The sequence below is a fragment of the Agelaius tricolor genome, unplaced genomic scaffold, assembly GCF_023055355.1.
Source record: "Agelaius tricolor isolate 1412-34295 unplaced genomic scaffold, bAgeTri1.0.p SCAF_8, whole genome shotgun sequence".
Taxonomy (NCBI): domain Eukaryota; kingdom Metazoa; phylum Chordata; class Aves; order Passeriformes; family Icteridae; genus Agelaius; species Agelaius tricolor.
The window spans coordinates 5206807-5226852 of record NW_027269268.1 but is presented as its reverse complement, the minus strand read 5'-3'; the positions used below and the strand labels follow the sequence as shown (position 1 = coordinate 5226852).

The 20046-nt window shown below is 36.0% G+C and overlaps 1 protein-coding gene across 2 annotated transcripts in view; it reads right to left on the bottom strand.

Annotated features, from left to right (window-relative positions):
- Window positions 1-20046, bottom strand: part of LRBA (LPS responsive beige-like anchor protein) — a 370517-nt gene that overhangs the window by 104816 nt on the left and 245655 nt on the right. For both annotated transcript variants that reach the window (XM_071431464.1, XM_071431465.1), the window contains 4 exons: window positions 17561-17678; window positions 16480-16582; window positions 15166-15281; window positions 12914-13026 (listed from right to left, as the gene is read on the bottom strand). In XM_071431464.1, coding sequence (XP_071287565.1) covers window positions 12914-13026; window positions 15166-15281; window positions 16480-16582; window positions 17561-17678 — 450 coding nt within the window. The remainder of the gene's footprint in view (window positions 1-12913; window positions 13027-15165; window positions 15282-16479; window positions 16583-17560; window positions 17679-20046) is intronic.

Here is a 20046-nt window from a genome sequence, read left to right as displayed (position 1 = left end):
TCTTTATCTGCCTCTATTATTACTCTCCAAATGAGTATAGCCCAAATCAATAGTTATAGAATTACATTCCTTGAATATAAAGCTAAACCCAATTAGAATTGATTCCATTCTCTTTTAAAAAAAATAAAAAAAAGATATCATGCAGAGATCTATATAGCCAGAATCCACAGTATTGATTTTAGCTGTTATTGTTATAGTTGGTTTCTGAAGCCTGCAACAGGACAACTATCAAGACATGTCACATTTATTTGCAAGCAAATAAAAAAAAGTCCCCAAATGAAAAAAGCTTAGGGGAAAAAAAAAAAGAACTGTGGAGCTGTGCACTGACAATGATACACTATCAGCTTACTCAGAGAAGTTACAGTGGGAATACACACATTGAATTATACATTACACGAATGCACTGATTTATTGTGGTAATAACATCCACCTCATTAAAAGATTCTGCTTTGCTGCAGTTGGAGGGCTACATATTGTTTACTGCTATAAATTAATGGCAGTGCACAGAAGACTGTAGAGCCCTTCTAACAATAGATCTGTAATGACAGTGCTGTATATCACAGCTTCCCCAGCAGCTTCATAATAAAATGGAGACAATGTATTGGGCTAATACATTCTACCAGGCAGGCCCATATTTTTCTGACAACTGCTTCTAAGGATGAGGTGATTCTACTGTGTTACACTGCACTGGGCACAGTTAACTACAGAATAAAAAAGAAAAAAAAAAGAAGAAATTAATTGAAATTTCTCAGTTATTTCATATCACAAAATTAACAGGGAATTATGATTACACACTGTATTCCCTCCCCTGTGGGTAAATGCCAAGGGGAAAAGAGGAACTCTAAACTAAGCTGTGCTAGATGTAGCTGTGAGACCACAAATTTACACTGCTCAACTCAGTTTCACTATAGCTTCTAACGAAGAATGAGCTGAAAAGCTTTCATATCCTGAAATTCCAGAACATATTTTATTTGCAGCACCTCTTTTCCCAGAGGAAAATCAGATATTAGTTCACCAATAAAAAATGTTTATTTAGATGGAGAGGGAAAAATGAAAAGTAGAGAGTGAAAAATTCCAATGACCAAAAACAATGGAGGAGATTATAGGAGTAAAAATGAAGAATGAAATCACTGATGGCTGCAAAGTTTTCAAATCATATTGATAAATGAATTATGTGTATGGCTCTCAAGTCAGAGCCCATTTGAAAAGATGATCCAAACTGGGGCAAGAATTGGGGTAAGGTAGTTTTTGGTTTCACTTTTCCCAAGGCATGATCACCCGTTTTTGTGCCCAAAGTGGTTGTTGTAACATGGGCTACAGTTATGAAAGTTAAAAGCCATTCTTAACAAAACAAAATAACTCATTTGATATTATTTTTTCAAGTACTCTCAAATATAGGAATACCTCAAAATAAATAATTTCACATTTTTACCAAGAACTGAATACAGTAAATCTCAGTCTTTGGACCAAGCTTGCTTGCTTCCTTTGAAACATAACAAAGAAAAATGGTTTGCTGAAAAATAACTGAGAAAACACACTGACTCTTATCATCTACTCTGTCAAGTATGTCCAGACACTGTGGTGTACAGTTTTATTTGTTAGTTCTTACTCTTGCTCTGTGCCAGACATTGGAACACTGACCCATCTTGCCTCTGCTTCCAGTAGAGGCCCCACTGCATCCAAAAGAAGAAAGCAGACTGTTCACTGCTCCTCTACAGAAGGCAGAATTTCTCCTGGACTCTGCACCCATTTTGGAAAACTGTTAATTATTTTAAAAAAACAGATTGAAGTCTTCTAAAGAAAGAATTACAATATGACTATTTATAATCCTACATTTAAGAAGACAAGAGGTGTTTTTTAATCCTATCTAATGTGCTTTCATATTTTAAATAGTGTTGCTCCAAATATTTCACAACTTCATTATGAAAAAAAGAAAAGGAATTAAAAAAATTTTAAAAAAAGAAAAAAGAGGGGAACAAATAACGAGGGTTTTTCTACTGTTTTCTTACCCACATACAACCAGGTATTTGTATTCCTGTGAATACAATTTTTCTGTTACTGAATCATGTTTGGTAGCATCCTTGCCAAGCATGATGTTTGTTTCCCATACATCTTATTTTCAAGATGACTATCTGGTTTTCATTACTGATATTTTTCATATTGGGCCTAAAGGACCAGGGGGATCCTTAGGTCATCTCATCTAGCCTTGAGCTTGTGTGACAAGAGGTTAAATGCCTTTGCATTGTATGATTTTGAGTCCAACTATTCATACTTGATTACAGCACAAGCTGTATTTGGCCAAGCTGCTTTCCAGAAAGGCATCTGACTCCTGAGTATGTGGACAATGTGCTACTTTTCTTGGAAGCTTTTTCTTCTGATAACTCTTACCCTCATTCTAGAAACTATATGTATTTCAGTTTGGTTATGAATTTACTGATGTGTTATCAAAGAGATCTTACTAAGCTTCCCTCTGATATATCACAAAGTGTCTATTTGCCCAGTACATTCTGAATTTAAGGATACTTACAGACTATAACTAGGCTTTTTAATAAATATAACAAGTTCTTGTCATAACAAGCTCTTCAGGTCTTCCATTTTAAGGCATTTCTTCCACCCCTAAGATTTCTCTGCTTGCCCACTTCTCAGTGTACACTCATTCAGGAAACTGAAATGTGTTCAGTGTTTCATTGTTGGTTTCCTCCATAAATATGCCAACTGCTGGAAACTCTGCTGCACTCTGCTTGGTAACTTTGTGTATCACCAACATAAAATTGACTGAACTAGCCAATACTTGCATTATTGTCAGTAGGACAGCCTGGTCACTGAGTAAAATTTCTTTTTCCCCAACAGAGATACAAAGACAAGATGCAAGGGTTTAACTAAACCCAAACTTTATTCACTTAGGTCAGCTGGGAAATATCTGGGAATAAACTCATATAGTGTAGATCATTACTCTCTCATCTGTCATTTTCCAGGTTTGAGAACAGCCAAAAAATGCTATTCCCCCCTCTCAACCTAGTCTCACTCACTGCTAGGCCTCACCTTTCTTCCTCTCAGACAACTGGCTATAGTTTTCTTAAAAATTAGGTCCCATCTTAGTAGAGGGCATCTTACCTTTAATGCATATCTAACTCAAATTAATTAAAGAACCATATCCGAAAGAAAACAACAAACACAATTATCTGCTGAACTGCTTGAGCTGCCCTCATTGATCAACCAAAGTGCCCTTGAGGTGTAAGATTTAAAAAATGGAAACCATTTATCAAGGAGAAAAACAGTCCTTACCAATTCATTCACAAAAAAAACACTGGTTTCACAGCAGATGCTCCCCAAAACCTACACCAAAGACTGGGCTAGGAGGGGGATATATGAATTTAGATAAATCAAAATTTACCTGAAGCCAATGGGATAGAATTTGACAGAACTTTTTTTATTCTCCCCCAGTAAGCATTTAAATGATACACAATAATTTTGAACTGTTATGCTATTTTTTATTATTAATTATGACTCATAATTTAGTCACTTAAGAACATGAGCAGCTACTTGAATTTCATGTACTTTCCTAGTTAAATAAGGAATTCTCTAGTTGAATGCTTTAGTTCAATAAGGAATTTGCTAGTTGAACTTGTATACACAATGTTAAAACTGGAATAATTATGAATATTAGTGAGTGTACTTCACCTATTTTGATATAAATACATCATCACATTCTGCTTTAAAAAATTTTAAAATACTCCAGTTTCTATTCTCATAACTGAGAATTTGATAAGGGCTGGAACATAAGCAAAAAAAAGTCACGTGCATGCAAATCAAAAGTATTTGTACATATGGTTTATATTTCAGATGTTTTTAAGAGCACACATATTCCTTTGAGACATCAGGAGCAGTCAGGAAAAACTGATCTAAAGATGATATAATAACTAGAATATCTGAACATGTCAATATAAATAATACTTAGTAGTGCAAAAGACAGAAGATTCCCAAAGTTCACAGTTGAAAAATATGGGTCATAAGCCAATGTTAAGTATAAAAATGAAAAAGGAAAAAACTCTATTATGCAATATTAGTGATATTTTAGCAATAGGTCAGTCACAGGATATGCCTCAGGTCACCTAAAAACTTGGAGGAATTTGAATTTAAAAGAAAAATCTCCATGCCTTCACATTACAACAATAGCACCAAATGGTGTTACAACCACCTGCAGCAGATTGCAAAACAATGCACTGCTGAACTGCAAACTACTTAAGGACACACTAATGAAGCACAGTAAGGTTTAATCACAATCAGCACAACTGAATGTGTCACACGCTTTGCACCTGAGGTATTACACCTTAATACTGCTGGGAAGCCAAAGTGAAGGCAGCTGTTATGTGTTGTACACTTCCAAGAAGTCAGGGAGAAAGGAAACAGGATTTCCCTGGGAGTCATGAGGCAAATCCAGCTGCTTGCAAGCAGTGAGGAGGGTATGGACTTGGAAAATAACCCTGCCAGTTAAAAGATAACATTTGCATGCACTCTCCATGACTTAATCTGTCAAGTGAAGGAAAACCCTGCACTGTTATTCCCTTGCTTAAAAAACAAACAAACAATACTTCCATGGATTTTGAGAAATAAGATTAAGTGAGAAGTCACATACACTTAAGTCATAGCAGGAGATAAAAACATTCTCTGTTTGCCTTCCTTTTACAGACCATGTTCCCAGCCAAGACATCATACAAGCCACAGAAAACACCTGCCATCATACCTAACACCAGATCCACATAAGACAATCAGAAGTAAAAATATAATCCTTTTTGTTTGTACTAAGAGCACAGGACCTCAAGCCAAAAGCTGACACAAAGTCACATTTGCTGCAGATTTCTCTCAGGGCACACAAAATAAACATTATTCTGTATCACATGTAAGCACCAAGCCTGAGAAAAGGAGCAGCAGAAGGCTAGAAAGGGTTACTTGGGAATGTATAAGGAGCTTTTTATTGTAATCTGTACTGTTTCAGTACAGAAACAGAAAACTATTCCAATCAGATTATATCAATCCTGAATACAAATAGTCAGCTAAGAGCCCATCAATGTATCTTGTTTCACACATGCATTGCTTTGCTCCTAAGGTGAATTCATCCATCATCTTATACCCTGTTTCATATGATCTCCTGATTAATCAGCCATCACCTTCAATACCATCAACAGATGAGCATTGCCAGAAAGTTTTATCAGCTCCCATTTCACACTCTTTTTCAGATAAGCATCTATGCTGAACAGTATAAAGTACCAAACAAACTTTTGGAATGTCAGTGACCACCCCACTTTGGAAATGAACCTTGTGTTTATGACTCTGAGGCAGCTTCAAGTGACTGGCTGGATATTATATCTAAATTATTTTAATTACTCTTGTTAAACTATTCACCTCAAACTTTTAGGATCATACCATCTTTTCTTAGTAATTTTTTTTGTATTGATTTCCCTCATTTGCTCTACATTTTCATCTGTTGATGTTTGAATTTTAGAAAGATCAGTTGATGTGTACATCCCAGTCCACAGCCTGAGAACTACCTTAAACTCCTCCTTAAACAAAGATTATTATTATTTTACCATGATCTTGTTTTCTGACCACTATTTTTAAGCCTGGATTGTTGTTTGACCCCAGAGGTCTCCTGCTCCTAGGAGTTTTACCAACTCAGCTTTAGACAGCTCCAGTTAGGTGAGAAAAATCCCATATTCATTTCCCATATGAATTTTTAACTTGGCCACCATCGTGCTTGTTCAGAAATCTGAGTTACACAGCTGTGTGCTGTAGCACCCATAATCTGCTGAGTTCAAATGTATGAATATAAAAAGGAAGAGAGACTGTATCAAGAGAATAACTTTCACTTTACATTAGGAAGTCAGAAAACACCTGTTTAGAATGTCTATGACCCAAGACACGTGTGTGAAATTACTTTATTTTGATTTCTAGTAGATTTTATGACCAGACTTATGCCCCATGGTTTCTTGTGACCATTTAAAAGGTCATGAACCTCCTTCAGTTCATTTCCACTTGGAAGATGACATATGTCCAGGGCACCTAAAACTGAAACAAGAGCAAGATGGACAATAACAGCAGATACAAAATTAGAATATAATTTTGAATATCCACAGTTAATTTTGACTACAATTTTTCTTATCTTTGGGAATTTCTACATTCCAAACAATATTCCTCCTTGAGGCAAAGCAAGAATAAAATTATTAGGCTTGTTACTAAAATGATTCTTTTTGATCCTGTAAACTTGGCTTTTTGCCCAAATACCTAAATAATGTTTTTTTAAAAAATTTAAAAATATTGCTTGAAGATAGCTAAGTGATCCTAGAAACTGATGTATGCATCTGAAGTACAAAGAGTATGCTTCCTGTGACTTCAGAAATAAGCCTGCAGTGGGAAGAGAGGAGAACATGGAAGAAAAAGCAAGAATGGAAATGAGAAGCATTCTATCATCCACTTGTAACATTCTTTAGAGGAGGTGGTATGACACAGAGAATAACCAACTAAAGACAAGAAAAAACCCTCAAAAGTGATGCTATGAAAGGATGGTTATGACACTGTCATCGAGCAACATAAAGTACCAGAATATGTTTTAAAAAAATCTATCTGCACTCAGAGTAGGATGAGAGAAAGGATGTTTTGATAAATCATCTCAGAGATAAATTTGGGTCAAGTTCCATCCTCAGCAGGTCTCCACAGGAGTTGTGGAGAAACAGACCACTGTGGAAATCACATGTTTGCTAGAAAAAAAGTCCTGAGATAGATGCCGCATGAAGCTCAAATCAACCTATCAACTCAAATGTGGGAATCTTTAAAATCAGAGGGTTTTGGGAAAGCTGCAAAAGGCAGGCCTCAGAGACAGCAGAACTGCAGTTAGAGCTAAGCAGTAGTCCATAAGGTTTGTCAGCAGAAAAAGAAGTAGAAAAGTAAGGACAAATAGAACAATGGTCTGTGTATTAACTCTTGTCTAGAATAACTCCCTAAGCTACAGAAAAGTATATCTAGCCAAAAGTTAAGAAGTTCTAAGCTTAATAATGGAGCTCTGTGCATTGTATTTTAAAGGCTTACAAGGAGGTATTGTATTCGAAATAAGCAAGCATAGTTTTAACCAAAGGTACATGAGTTTATAGTGATTGGATAGAACTACTGTCAATACGCTTTTGCTTTGTGTGATTGGTCAAAAAACTATTAAAGTTGTTCTTTGTCCACTACCAAGGATGTGAGCTACTAGCATCTTCCCACTGTCATAACCATGCAATGAGACTGGTGCTAGAAAATAAACAGCTCGAGGCGCCTTCCCCAGCAGTCCCGTCCCGTTCGTGGTTTGTACACAGACCCCAGCCAGCAATATCAATCTCCGTCCCTAAAGGGAAACAAGAAATTGACACTAAAATCCAAACAGCTGAGTGTCTCTAAGGACCATGTCTAAGTCGGCCTTAACAACCCAACAGCGACTTAATTTAAACAAGCCCGTCTTGCCCGCACCTCTCCCTGCCTTTTTCCCCCGAAAGTGTCTCGGAGTGTCCCTGTCCGTGGTGCTGAACCCCAGGCGCCGAGGCTCGCTCTGGGAGGGTCCCTGACCGTGGTGCTGCAGACACGGGCTGGGGACAAAGGGACAGAGGGCTGGGGCACATCAGCCACAGACCCATGGGACCCTTTGCAGCTTTGGCTCCCAATTTTGGCAAGTGTGCTTCCAGAAATGATAGAAAACAGCGGCTCAGCTGTCAGAAAGGATAATCGACCCATTTTATCACTCATCCATGACGGCATCTGTCTGAGTGTCACTGGCATTCCAGAGTTTCACAAAATCACTTTTGCCCATTTAGAACTGAGAAAAAATGATCTTATTAAGTCAAAACTTTCAAGGGAATATAACAGACTACTCAATACTTTAGTTTATACTGTTTCTAATTACAAAACAGATTATCCAATCTGAACAAAGAAATCCCATAATAGTCCTAAAGTTCTAGCACTGTCAGGGGATGTGAACTTAATAATCTTACACACCTTCCTTCAAAGACAGTCTTTGCAATTCTCTTCCCACCTTCCCTTTTCAGGTCTCTGTGTATGCAACGAAACCAGATCAGGAAAAGAGGGTCTTCATTCTCCTAGCCAGATTTTGCTCTTTTATGGTTTCCTAAATGGAACCAACACCAGAAAGGTTCTGCTCCGAGTACTTCCTGTTTGTATGCTTCCCTTCTCCTAAAAGTTTCTCCCAATGTGATTGTGTCAAATGTTTAGGTCTGTCAGCCTACATTTAGAGAGGATGAAGTACTCCTCTCCTCAAGAAGCAACTTCTGTTTCACAAAAAAAACCCCATGAAAACTTGTTATCTAAAAATGGAGAGGATCTGAGAAATATACTTTATCCTAAAAATACTAAAATCCATACTGGACTAAAAAATGAATAATGAAATATGTGTCTCCTTTTCAGATATCACTGATATCCCAGGTATCATTCAGGCTTGCATTAATACCTTTAACACTCTTTCTTAAGATATCCAAAATTCTAGAAAATTGAATGGGCCTTCTTATAAGTACCACAGATTCTAATACAAAGTTTGAAATATTTTACTTCTGTAATGTCCTGCTTTAAGCAGGGATTCATGTGAAGCACCCTGAAAGGAAGAATATTTGTACCTTCCTTCTGAGGATATCCTGTCTGACTTTGGAATACTTTTTAACTAAGTGATACCTTTTGTCACAGATACAGATGACAAATTTCCTATCTGAAATACCAGTGACAAGGCAGCTAGGGCAGGTGCTGAGCCCAGCAGTGCCATGCCTCAAAAGTTTTAGTGCCTAAATTCCAGATGTAATTGCCTATCAAAATAAGTAACTGCCACTACATCCACTCTTGTTATTTCTCACACTGTTCTTCGCATCCTCCCTTAATGTCCAGTTTTTGAACATGCTTTATACTTAGAAGGACAGTGAGTCCTGGTGAGTTCATCAGTTTTAAGTGCACTCCTTTTGTGTGTATTCAGCATGAGCTGAATAAAATGTAATTTAAATTTCCTGTGGGAAAGCGCTTGAGTCACAGATTATCTGTATAGGATTTAATGCCTCTCTAGAAAAAAAGATTTCTTTTAAAATTTGCAAAACTCTAATAGGTTTGCATCAAACCATTTTTTAGTTTCTATCTCTTTGCCAAGAGGTAAATAACTAAGCAAATTTCATGCCCATCCCAAATCTGCTTCTGTATAACGGGAAATATGAAGTACAAGATTTATATGCAGTGCTTTTGTGCTCCTGAAATGGGAACCCTGCAATAGAATTCAGGTTGGCATGCTGAAGAACACCCAACAGCAAAGCTGACACCAGAACAACAAAACTACTTTAATTTTTCATAGCAAAAAAAAATCTATTACTTCTCTTCCATCAAGGTGTGTTTTATATTAGTGGCTCCCACATACCAATTAAACACCTCAGTTCACTAAGGTGAGAGCTATTTGTTGCTTTTTTACACTTGACTGGAAAATAAGTCATTACATGCATAACAGCCTCTATAAAATTGATGATGATTTAGCAAATACTGCATGAAATAGATAAAAATATTAATAAAATATTATTATGTACACATGTAGCTATACTGCAGAGAAAAGAAGATTTAAGAGTAGCATAAATTTCTTCTTCCAGTAAGATCAGTTTATGATCTTACACAAATATTGTGCCTTATGAAAGGAAAATTATCAACAGCTCCTTGCATACAGCAAGATCTTGTAACAAACTTTTGAGAGTATAAAATCATGCTTCCATATCTCAGTATTTGCCATGTATTTTTACTTCTATTTTCTTTCCTTATCCAAGTTCAGAAATACAATGCAATTTATTGCTTCCACTGAATAAGGAAAAGAATGTGCTCATGAATAACGTAAGTCATGCAGAAAAGGCCACACATTCAGGTGGGAAACTGTGCCTGTTGTATAACCAAAATATATACCACTATAAATATAATATGTAATACTCATTCCAAAGCACAGTCCCCTCTTAAGGAATAAACACTTGAGTCAAAGCAGGGTAACAGACTGGCAGTGCACTCCTGGCATTTGTCAGGAGCGTTCGTCAGCCTGACAGCAATATTAACCACAATCCATTCCAGTTGCTTTGGTTTATCATTGTGTGACTGATGTTCAAAACAGTGCTGGAAGAATCTGCTTAAATAAAGTGTTGGTTTAACCTACACTCTGCAGTTATTTCAATCTGTACTAACTGTGGACTCCTGGCTGACACATTAAAAAAAACCTATTACTTAGATTTGACACAACTTGCAATTTCTAAATAATTTTTAAAAACTCAATTCTTCATTGTCTTAGGCACCAAAAAAACCCGAAAAATATATTGACCTGACTTCCTTTCTGCCAGATCAAAATCAAAGTTTTCCTTTTCTTTACACAGTGGAAGCACTAAACTGTGATGAGTTTCTGGGCATGCATAAGGAAAGGAAATAAATGACTGTTAAATCCATGTAGACATTTAAGTGAAATATCTTTAAATATTTTAAAACATTTAGCAGTACAAAAGCATAGACATGCCAAAATACATAATTAGTACATATTTGGAACCATTACCCCCAGGATAACACTGCTACAATGAAAATATCACAATATAGATAACATCAACAAATTTTCCTAGTAGAATATTAGCAAGTATCTTCCAGATACTTGTCACAAATTCATCATCTGACATGAAGTTTAACATTTAAGCTACATGGAGTTGATACTGCTAGAACTGCCAAAATAGTAACCAAAACTCAAACTGCTTTATTTGAAAGAGGTATGGCATAAAGACTCTCATTGTGTGTGTGTGTATATATACGTACACATATATATGTGTATATATATATGCAATAATTTTGTGCTGTTTAAAGCTCCCAGTTTTCCAGCAAATGCTTGAGAAGGTTGAATGTAGATAGAGATGAAATCTGAGTAATGTCCTCCCTCAGCACCAGCAATGGAAAGATTTCCTCAGAACTGAAAGCACACTTAGCAATCCTCATCAAATACTACTTTCATGAACAGAGAAATCCATATAACCAGTCAATGTTAATAACAAAAACACATATCAATAGACCAGGTTTGCTATCCAAACTCTCAAATGGAGGTAAGTGTCACACCTAACTTAAAATGAGGAAAATATGTTCTCTTTCAAGGAGGAAGGAAGACCAGGACTACACTGATGATTGAATTGACTCTTTACAAATGACAATACAATTAAAACAGACCCCTCCTAAGTACAGCACTTGGAGAATTCTTTTCCTTGTCTTCAACTATTTCAGCAATGACACGATCTATGCAGAAGCATCACTTAACAAAAGTGATGTTATTTTGGAAAACGAGGTTGCAAAACTCATGGAAAATGAGGTTGCAAAAATCACGTCGTCACCAATGAATTTATTAATGATTAGTACACTTAATTTGTGTACTAACTCAAGCTACGCACGTCTGATGTTACTTTTAAGTTTTCAATGTTAAATTAAGTGCAATTCACAAGAGTATTCTAGCTTGGTGATAGATATTTTTGGCTGTGAGCTACCTTCAGATACTTTCTGTCCAGGGGATTATTAAATAGAATTTATTGAATTCCACAAAGAAAAAATATTTTAAAATAAACTAATGTTTACCTTTGAAAGAATTGTTATAATATAAAATATGTGAGGTTTACCCATGAATGTGGACCTGTGTCAGCCAGACATCCTTAAGAGTTAATGACTTCTTCACATTAAGTAACACTATTAGGAAAAGTTACAACAATAGTACCTCAGAATCTCCACTTTAGCTTTAAATGTGTAAATATACACATTCAAAAATTACAGTCTTCAAATATATCTATACACACGCATATTCAAATATATATATACATATATATATGTGTGTGTGTGTGTGTTTATTTGTCTAAATATTTGCTGACTATACAGTACCTTTTTTAAGGTTAAAAAAACTAAATCAGTAAGAAAACCTTTTCACAGACCTGTGTTTAGTTTAATAAATTGCAAACTGAAAGCAAAAACTTTTAAAGCTGCCGTATTTCCATGGGGATTTTTTAGTAGCAAATTACCAATTTATACAAGACTTTTGAAAAAAGCTATAATTAAAATACTCTCCTTACCTTTTCTACTAATTAGCTATATTGCTCTACATGCCAACCATTTCCCATACAAGTTACCTTTTAGAAAAAGATCCTGCTTGCTGATCACTGCACCCAGTCCTTGTAGAGAAAATGAGAGATACTTCTACTTTGTAAAATGAAATAGTCCCTTCTGGGAAAGCATTGCAAGAGAATCATCACACTCTATAAACAGGCTGTATATCCAATCTACAAATGGTGGGGGGACTGTTGCAAAAACTCACAAGGCTATTCTGCCAGAAAGGAATTGTTTGGAAAAGTTGCTCAAACCTGCCAATGTCTTTCTGACAAAGGACAGCTGCATTACTCCAGCACACCTGAAGGGGAGCACAGAGGAAGTGATAAAATGAAGTTTTTACTCATTGGAATATGGGCAGTGATTTAAAAGTACCTAAAATATAATGGTACCACAGGGTTTGCTACTAAAAAAAGTGCAATCCTCATCAGAAAAAAATAAACAGAAAAGGCTAATTTTTAATCTTTAACAGCCTCAGCATTTCTGACTTCATTAAAATTTGAAATGAAATGTAATGTCTTTGTTCCAACTTAGGAGCACCTTCCAACAACAATTATTGGGTTGATACAATCAGAGGCAATAGGAATACATTAATAATTCATTTTTACACAATCTGATTCTTATTATCAGTACACACATGAAGAAATTAAACACTTTTAAAGGTCATGCAGGAAACATTAATACTAAACATAGAAAATGTTTACAAGACTACAAACTACTATGATAAAAATATAACAGTGTATTTGATGACAAATACCTTTGACAAATCCCTGAAGTTGCTAGGAAGTGTAAGGTCCAACTCCTCTGACTCATAGTTGGTGATAACCCAAGGGAAGACAGGGTACTGATTCAAATCATTGTAAGTTCGACCTGACAAACAACAAAAAAACTCCACTGTGAATGAAGAGCTGCATTTAACTAAAATACCAATCTCTACAAATACAACATTATAACTTTATGAGCTGTTTGAAAGAACTGCCGTTTATTTCAGACCTGTTATAATTTCAATATTCTATTTTGCTTTATTGAAAGGATAATGGAAAAGCTGACAATATGCTAGTATTTAATCTAAAACATTTCAGCCCATTTCCCTTTAATTGTAAACTCTTTTACATACAGTAAGATTGACAGTTAAATTCATTCATTTCCTATGCATTTCTCCTTTCCTAGTTTACATCATCTGGTCTTCAATTTCCTTAAGGTGAAATACTTCCAAAAATGGAGGGTCAATGATTTTTGTTGATACTAAAAATTAAAGCATTCTTTTTACATAATGTCTTAAATACAATATGTTAAAGAAGAATGAAGTAGCTCAGTAATTCAGACTGAAGAATTTTTCCATTAATAACTGTTTCATCTAGAGAATTCATTTTGAGGGGAATTCATCCTTGCCCATTGTCCATCTGTGAATATGCCAACATTTACCAGGACAGAAAATTCGGTCTGGATATATGTTCATGTGTACATCTTCATATATCTAGGATGGAAATAATACACTTCTTCCAGTAAAACCAAAATATTCAATTAGAATAAACATATACCATGGACACATACACACCCCAAAGCCTGGTTTCTAAATTTAAAATGCAGTTTTTACATGGATCCTGGCTCTTTTTATTATATTGTTGCAGAGGCTTATTCATTCATATAATCTTCAATCATCATGTTCTTGAGATTTTGTTCAGCCTGGTCTTAAAAGTCTCCAAAGACAGGTTTTAACCTCTTCCCCAGGAATATTATTTTACAATCCAATATGCAAGGTTGTCAGAAAACATTTTCTAAACCTCCACCACAGTTTTTCTTCTTCCAATTTTCTTACAAAACTCAATATTTTTCCATCATGGTTTGCAGAATTTTTAAATGGTATAGTCAGTCTTTCCCTAATCATTTGGCTTTATTGCACATTACCTGTTATTGAGGATTAAGGCTACTTACATGACACTGGGGTAACCATCTTTCTTTTAACTCCCTATCATGGGCAACTCAACTTTCCCTCTTTCCATAATGTCATCTTTTTGCTTCTTTTAACCTCAAACACCAAGCAGATAAGAATTCAATTTATTATTTCAATAATATATTAAAGCTGAAAAGGGTCATTCATTAGAGCCATAGAAAACAGTGTCATGATGTGCCTCATTCAGCTTGAGCAGTAACGAGGCAAGCAGATCGACCCCTACTTTTAAAAATCTGTCAGCATCCTGGCACCTCTGACTTGATGACTGATTACAGAAAGCACCAAAAGTGACCATTTGTATAAAATGCAATTAGTGCAAGCACAGGCATTTGTTATATCAATAGTGTTAGCAAGAGCCAAGCCTGAAAAGGAATTAACAGACCTTTCACCACAGAAAACAGCTGAAAATTGAGAAATTTTCAAAGTTGCTCAGAGGACAGAATAAGTTGGAAAATAAAAGGGATGTCACGATACCCAACAGTCAGCCTCCACTTAGTAAACTGAAGCCCAACTGGTTAGAAGCTGATGGGGTAAGATGTGTTAAACAAAATATAGCTCAGTGTTTACAGAATGAGTGGTTAGGACAAAAATAAGTGGGTAAAAATTAGGCTTGGGTCTGGATTAATGGTGTCCTAGAACAGCAGCACTGGCAATCCAAGCACTGCACTCTTTTTTAAGACCAATCATGCATCCTGTAACATTGGTACTTATTGGCTCCAGGAATATTCTGCTCACTGGCTGAGATTTCCTAGAAATAGTCTCTATACTTCCAGTCTATATACTTCCCTCCACAACAGTCATGATATTCTGATTTTAAGTGCAGCTTAGTACAGTGTTATGAATACCTCTCTAGTCTTACATAAACAGAAATATAATTATGAATGAAGTAAACTTAGGAGGATTTTTGTGAAGTTTTTCAGGACACAATCATACATAGAAAAAACTACTCATTACAAGAGCAAAATAATTGTGCCCCATGGCTGCTGAGACTGTGCCATGGCTAACTCCTTTTCTGTGTAATTACAGTAATTTGGATGAATATTAATTAGCAATACCTGCTATAGTGTTTAGAAACATCAAGTATTCAAAGTTGGAAATCTCTCGGTGCTGCCATCGCTGGGTCATGTTGGAAGCTTTGAAAATCTGTCGTGGACTAGCCAAAGAAATGCGTCTGAAAACAAAGAAAATTGGAAAAAAATAATGAGAAAACTGGTGGGCCTTCCTTTTTTACATAGCTGATTTTTAGTGGCAGCAGTACATATTCTTTCTACCAGGTCTGTGCTAGATTTCTCTGGAGATCAAACTGCCACTTGGATACTTGAAGTTCATTTTTAAAGTTTTATAATCTAATAGGAATAAAAAGAATTAATGCATCTGACAGCTGGATATGTCAAGATTTGAGAACTTTCCAACAGAAATCTTTACAGCTGTGCAAATTCAGCTGCTCCATGATGACTTGATGTATTACAGAAACATTTTACTGGAGATTTAGAGATGGAATATCATTAAGTAAGAAAATTACAATACTTTTAGAATTTCACATAAGAATCAAGTCATCTTTAAGGAGAGGTTTTTTAAATCCCTCAAGAACAAAGGAAAACAATGATAAGATGATAGAATTTCATTACGAAGTCCATCCTCTTGAGGTTTAAATTCTGGGCAGTGTTGGGGAGTTAGTCATAAATAACTCAAACTTTTAGAATTGGATGCCAGATTTCCTAATGTTTGTGAAAGAAGACTGTAAAGTCATTCCTTGGAGTGATAAATCAAACAGAGAAGAGTTTATCATAAAATTCCCAAGACTGTTTTGTTCATAACAAAAACATCTGTAAATACCAAACCCACATCACTTAGGGAGGAAAAAAATATATATAGTCTTTATATTTTAGTTAAAAAAATCTTTACAGGTATTGGTAAACCATTCAAGGAAACTGTAGCTGTTTTTTTTTTAATAACCTACATTATGTTGCAAACAAATTGATCAGTACAAATGGATGTGAAATATTGAGCAAATGTGTCTTCAATGTACATTTAAAATTTTGCACACATAATTTGTTTCTGTAAACAGAAATCCTGATGTTCTTACAGAGTGGCTATAGTAGCAATCCAAGATATTTTTTTCTTTCTGAACTCTATAAAAATACTACAAAACACAACAGAAAACATCCCAAACTGTTTTAATTCAATTTCTTTGTACAGAAATTGATTAAAAATAAAAAAATTAAAGTCACAACAATCAAGATACCACTCCCTAAGGGTTTCCTGCACCATATTCTGTAAACTAGTAGGTGTAAATGCTTCACACCATTGATGAAAATAAAAACAACTCTTAGAGCTGACAGATAAAATTAACTCAGATTGTAAAATACCTGGTCTGGGGTAATCCAAAGATGGTACCGATACCAACCCGAGGTAGACAGTTAACCACTTTCTTTACTGTTGCTTGGTCAGGGAAGTTGAACATGACACCCACTGTGAGTACAAGAGTTGAAACACAGCACGATTTTACTCATTTTAGGCTTTCTCAACCAACACAATCAAACCCTAAGATCAGGTGCTCAACAGATCAGACAAGTTTCTTTCAGGATGCTGTAGATATATTTTTTTTAAATTTACGGAACTCCTTTTATATATCACTAACAGGAATTTCAACAGAAGTTGTCACTGTTGCACATCTTACAAGGTTTCCATTTTTTTTCCTCTTTGAATAGAAATTAAACTTATATGCACAGATTGACTGTCTAGAAATAATTAAAAATGTATGTATTAATTGGTTCATACATTTACTAATTTACTTTCTAGATATTTTCTAGAAATGGTGTTCAAAATACTATCTTCCTATTTTGTCTGAAATGTGTGAATGACACTTCTGAAACAGCAACCTAAAAATCTAAATAACAATCTAATTATGGTACCACCAGTGGCCATTTATGACCTCAGAGAGTACAACAAGTGTTTATGCATATAATTAATATTCTGTTGGATAATACCATTACCAAAACAATGTTCTACATTTTAAATAAAACATGAAGGATTAGCAGTCACTGGTCTAATCCAGCAGTGAAATTCTTTCATTCCGTTGTTCTTGGTGTGTCTAACTAACAACTATCAACCCTCCAAGGGAACACAAAAATCCTTCATGCATAACAGATCAGAGGTAGGACTGTCTTGAGCAGGAGTCCTCAGAGAATGCCAAATAAATACGTGGATATAAATGGAAGTGAGGCATTGATAATGCACAGTTTCCATGGTTTATCATAATTTATCATGGAAAAACAATTGGAAGGAGAAACTAAATTACAAAAAAATACTAACTTAAATACTGATACATTTAATGCAAGCTCTTCCTCTATCTACACAAATCCATGCCAAAGCAGACATGGCTAAACACCCAAGGATAATGCACATGTCCCCACATCCACAATTGTAATTTCTTTAAGCTCACTGTACCTCTATTTGCCATGAATATCTCCAGTGCTGTATTTTGCAAGAGGTAACGTCGGGAAAAGATAGATCGAATCTCTGAGAAGAGCCATTTTCCATGGAGTCCTTCTGTATATGCCAGAATCTAGGAGAAACAGACAGAAAGGATGTTTTAAATATGTTAGCTGGACAGAAATACCTTGCAAAAGAGAAACTCTTTGACCCACAATCATGGGTTCTACCAATTACATGCAAAACCTGCAGCAAAATTAAAATATGCTCAAACTTCAAATCATGCTATGAATCTCTAATACATTTCTTGTACTCCTGAATTCAATTATTCATGCTAAATATTTTAAACATTTGCTTGCATTTTTTCCTTTAAATACAACTGATTATTTTTCACAACAGTTTCAGAGTTTCAAAAACATTATTAAATGTCCAGCATTTCAGCAAAGCATAAAACCATATTCAGAAATGCATTTCTAGTAGCATTAAATGTATCTGCACTCCCTTCAGCATTGTAATAACAGGCCTGTAACAAATAAGCACGAAAAAAATGTCTTGGAAGAAAAAAAATGTTCCTTAGGTTTATCGTTAAGGCAGCGTTCATTAATTCTGGAACTAGAAAGGTTGGCTGTATAAGAGGTTAAGTATCATTTTGTCAGCTAAGGTTAAACACAAACCTGCAAATGAACTCAGCATAATCTCTCTATGGAGTAAGCGGTTGTCAAAGTAACTTGTTACAATTCCTGTCATCCCATCTGACAGACACAGATGCTTAGTCTGCCTTCACAATTCAAACTAATTCCATTTTCAGTCCTCAGCCACTTTGTTTCTTTGTTGCTTCACTTTTTCCTTTCCGTTTCAAAGCTTAATTATGTAAGTGTTAAAGGACAGAAAGACTGGACACTTCTCTACCTCAGATTAACAAACTATAGGAGAAGGAAAATCTGAGATTTGTCAATTTTAGCAAACACAAAAGCACTTAATAGAAAACCATCACAGAAAAAGAGACTCATATGCAATCCTTGTTAACATCATTCTTACCACAATTTCACTTGAGCAATAAATACATTGTGTACAAAAATGAAAAAGTGAAATTCAAGTCCTTAACATAACAAAGACTGTTAATTAAGCCAATCATTTGTTTACAGGTTTTTAACAAAGGAGGATTTTGCCTTGCACGTAGCATATATTGACAAATAAAACCTGCGTTTTCGTAGCACAGAGAGCAGATGCACCATTAAAAAACCACTACAAATTAAATTCAGCATAAAATATTGTACCAGTTTTGTGAATTAAAAGCAAACAAGACTGGCAAACCAAAAGCTGATATCACAGATCAGAACATACAAAGCAAATCATCTTCACCTCAATACAAGTGCCAACCTCTCTCCCAGCAAACACACACACACAGATAGAAAGAGAAGGAAAAAACTACGTAATTCTTCCAGTACAAAATTCTAGAAATGTGATGAAAGGACCAGAGATTGTCAATGGTTGCTAAACATTTCTGGAACTGGGGAACTAACGGACTTGGGCCACACTGACACTTCCCACATCCCATCCACACTAATTGGCAGATTTGTATAATTCTGTGGTGCTATTCAGAACCACTGTGCTTGGTTTTTGTCACATGCATATAAATATCCTCTAAGAATACAACATCAAAAGAGGTAACAAAAGAGACAAAGTTGCAGTGCTCATGCACAGAAATCTCTTGGTACTTTTTGATGATATTCATCCATCTTGTGATCCTGAAACTGGAGCTTCTAATTGCAATGTTTGATTTTTTTGAGACAGATAGCAATGTGGTAACCTCTACTTTTCTGCAACAATTAAAACCCAACAGCCTGTTTGTCCCCATTGGTCTATGCATGGCAAATTCAAGCATTTACTATGTGGATAGTGTGAGTAAAACCAGCATTCTAAATAATGATTCCCTTTACCTTGTGAAGTGAGCATTTTCTGTGAGACTGCCAACCCTGCATGAGGCCCAGAGCTTGCTGCCTGCAGCCTCCTTAAAACTGGAAGGAAAAGCACCAGCTTGAAAAGAGCAGAGGTGGCTTGCATTGTGCACCTCGTAGAGCCAATGAAATAGGTGAAGTAACTGAATTCAGAGGGAGAGGATTGACAGCAGGAACTGGACCTGCACCCCAGAAACACCACAGCCACTGCTGTAACCACCTCTGAAGCACTCATTAACAAAACTGATCAGGAGATGCAAGCAGCTGAGGCCGGGCTGAGCAGGGCCTTCATTCCGGGCTGGAGTGGCCTCTGCCTGCTCTGCAGCCTCACTTCAAAGTCTCTGGAGTTCAATTAAAACTGGATTAGGTTGGAGCAGCCCTTCTGTGGGACACTGTGCTCTCTGGAACTCCGGGCACACTGACAGCACCCTAGGCAGGGCTCTACAGCCCGCCAGTGACCCAGCTGCCATGGCAACGCGGCACTGCCCCGCTCAGCACTCCCTCCACCCAGAGCGGGTGAAAGGCCCCACACAAACACATTGC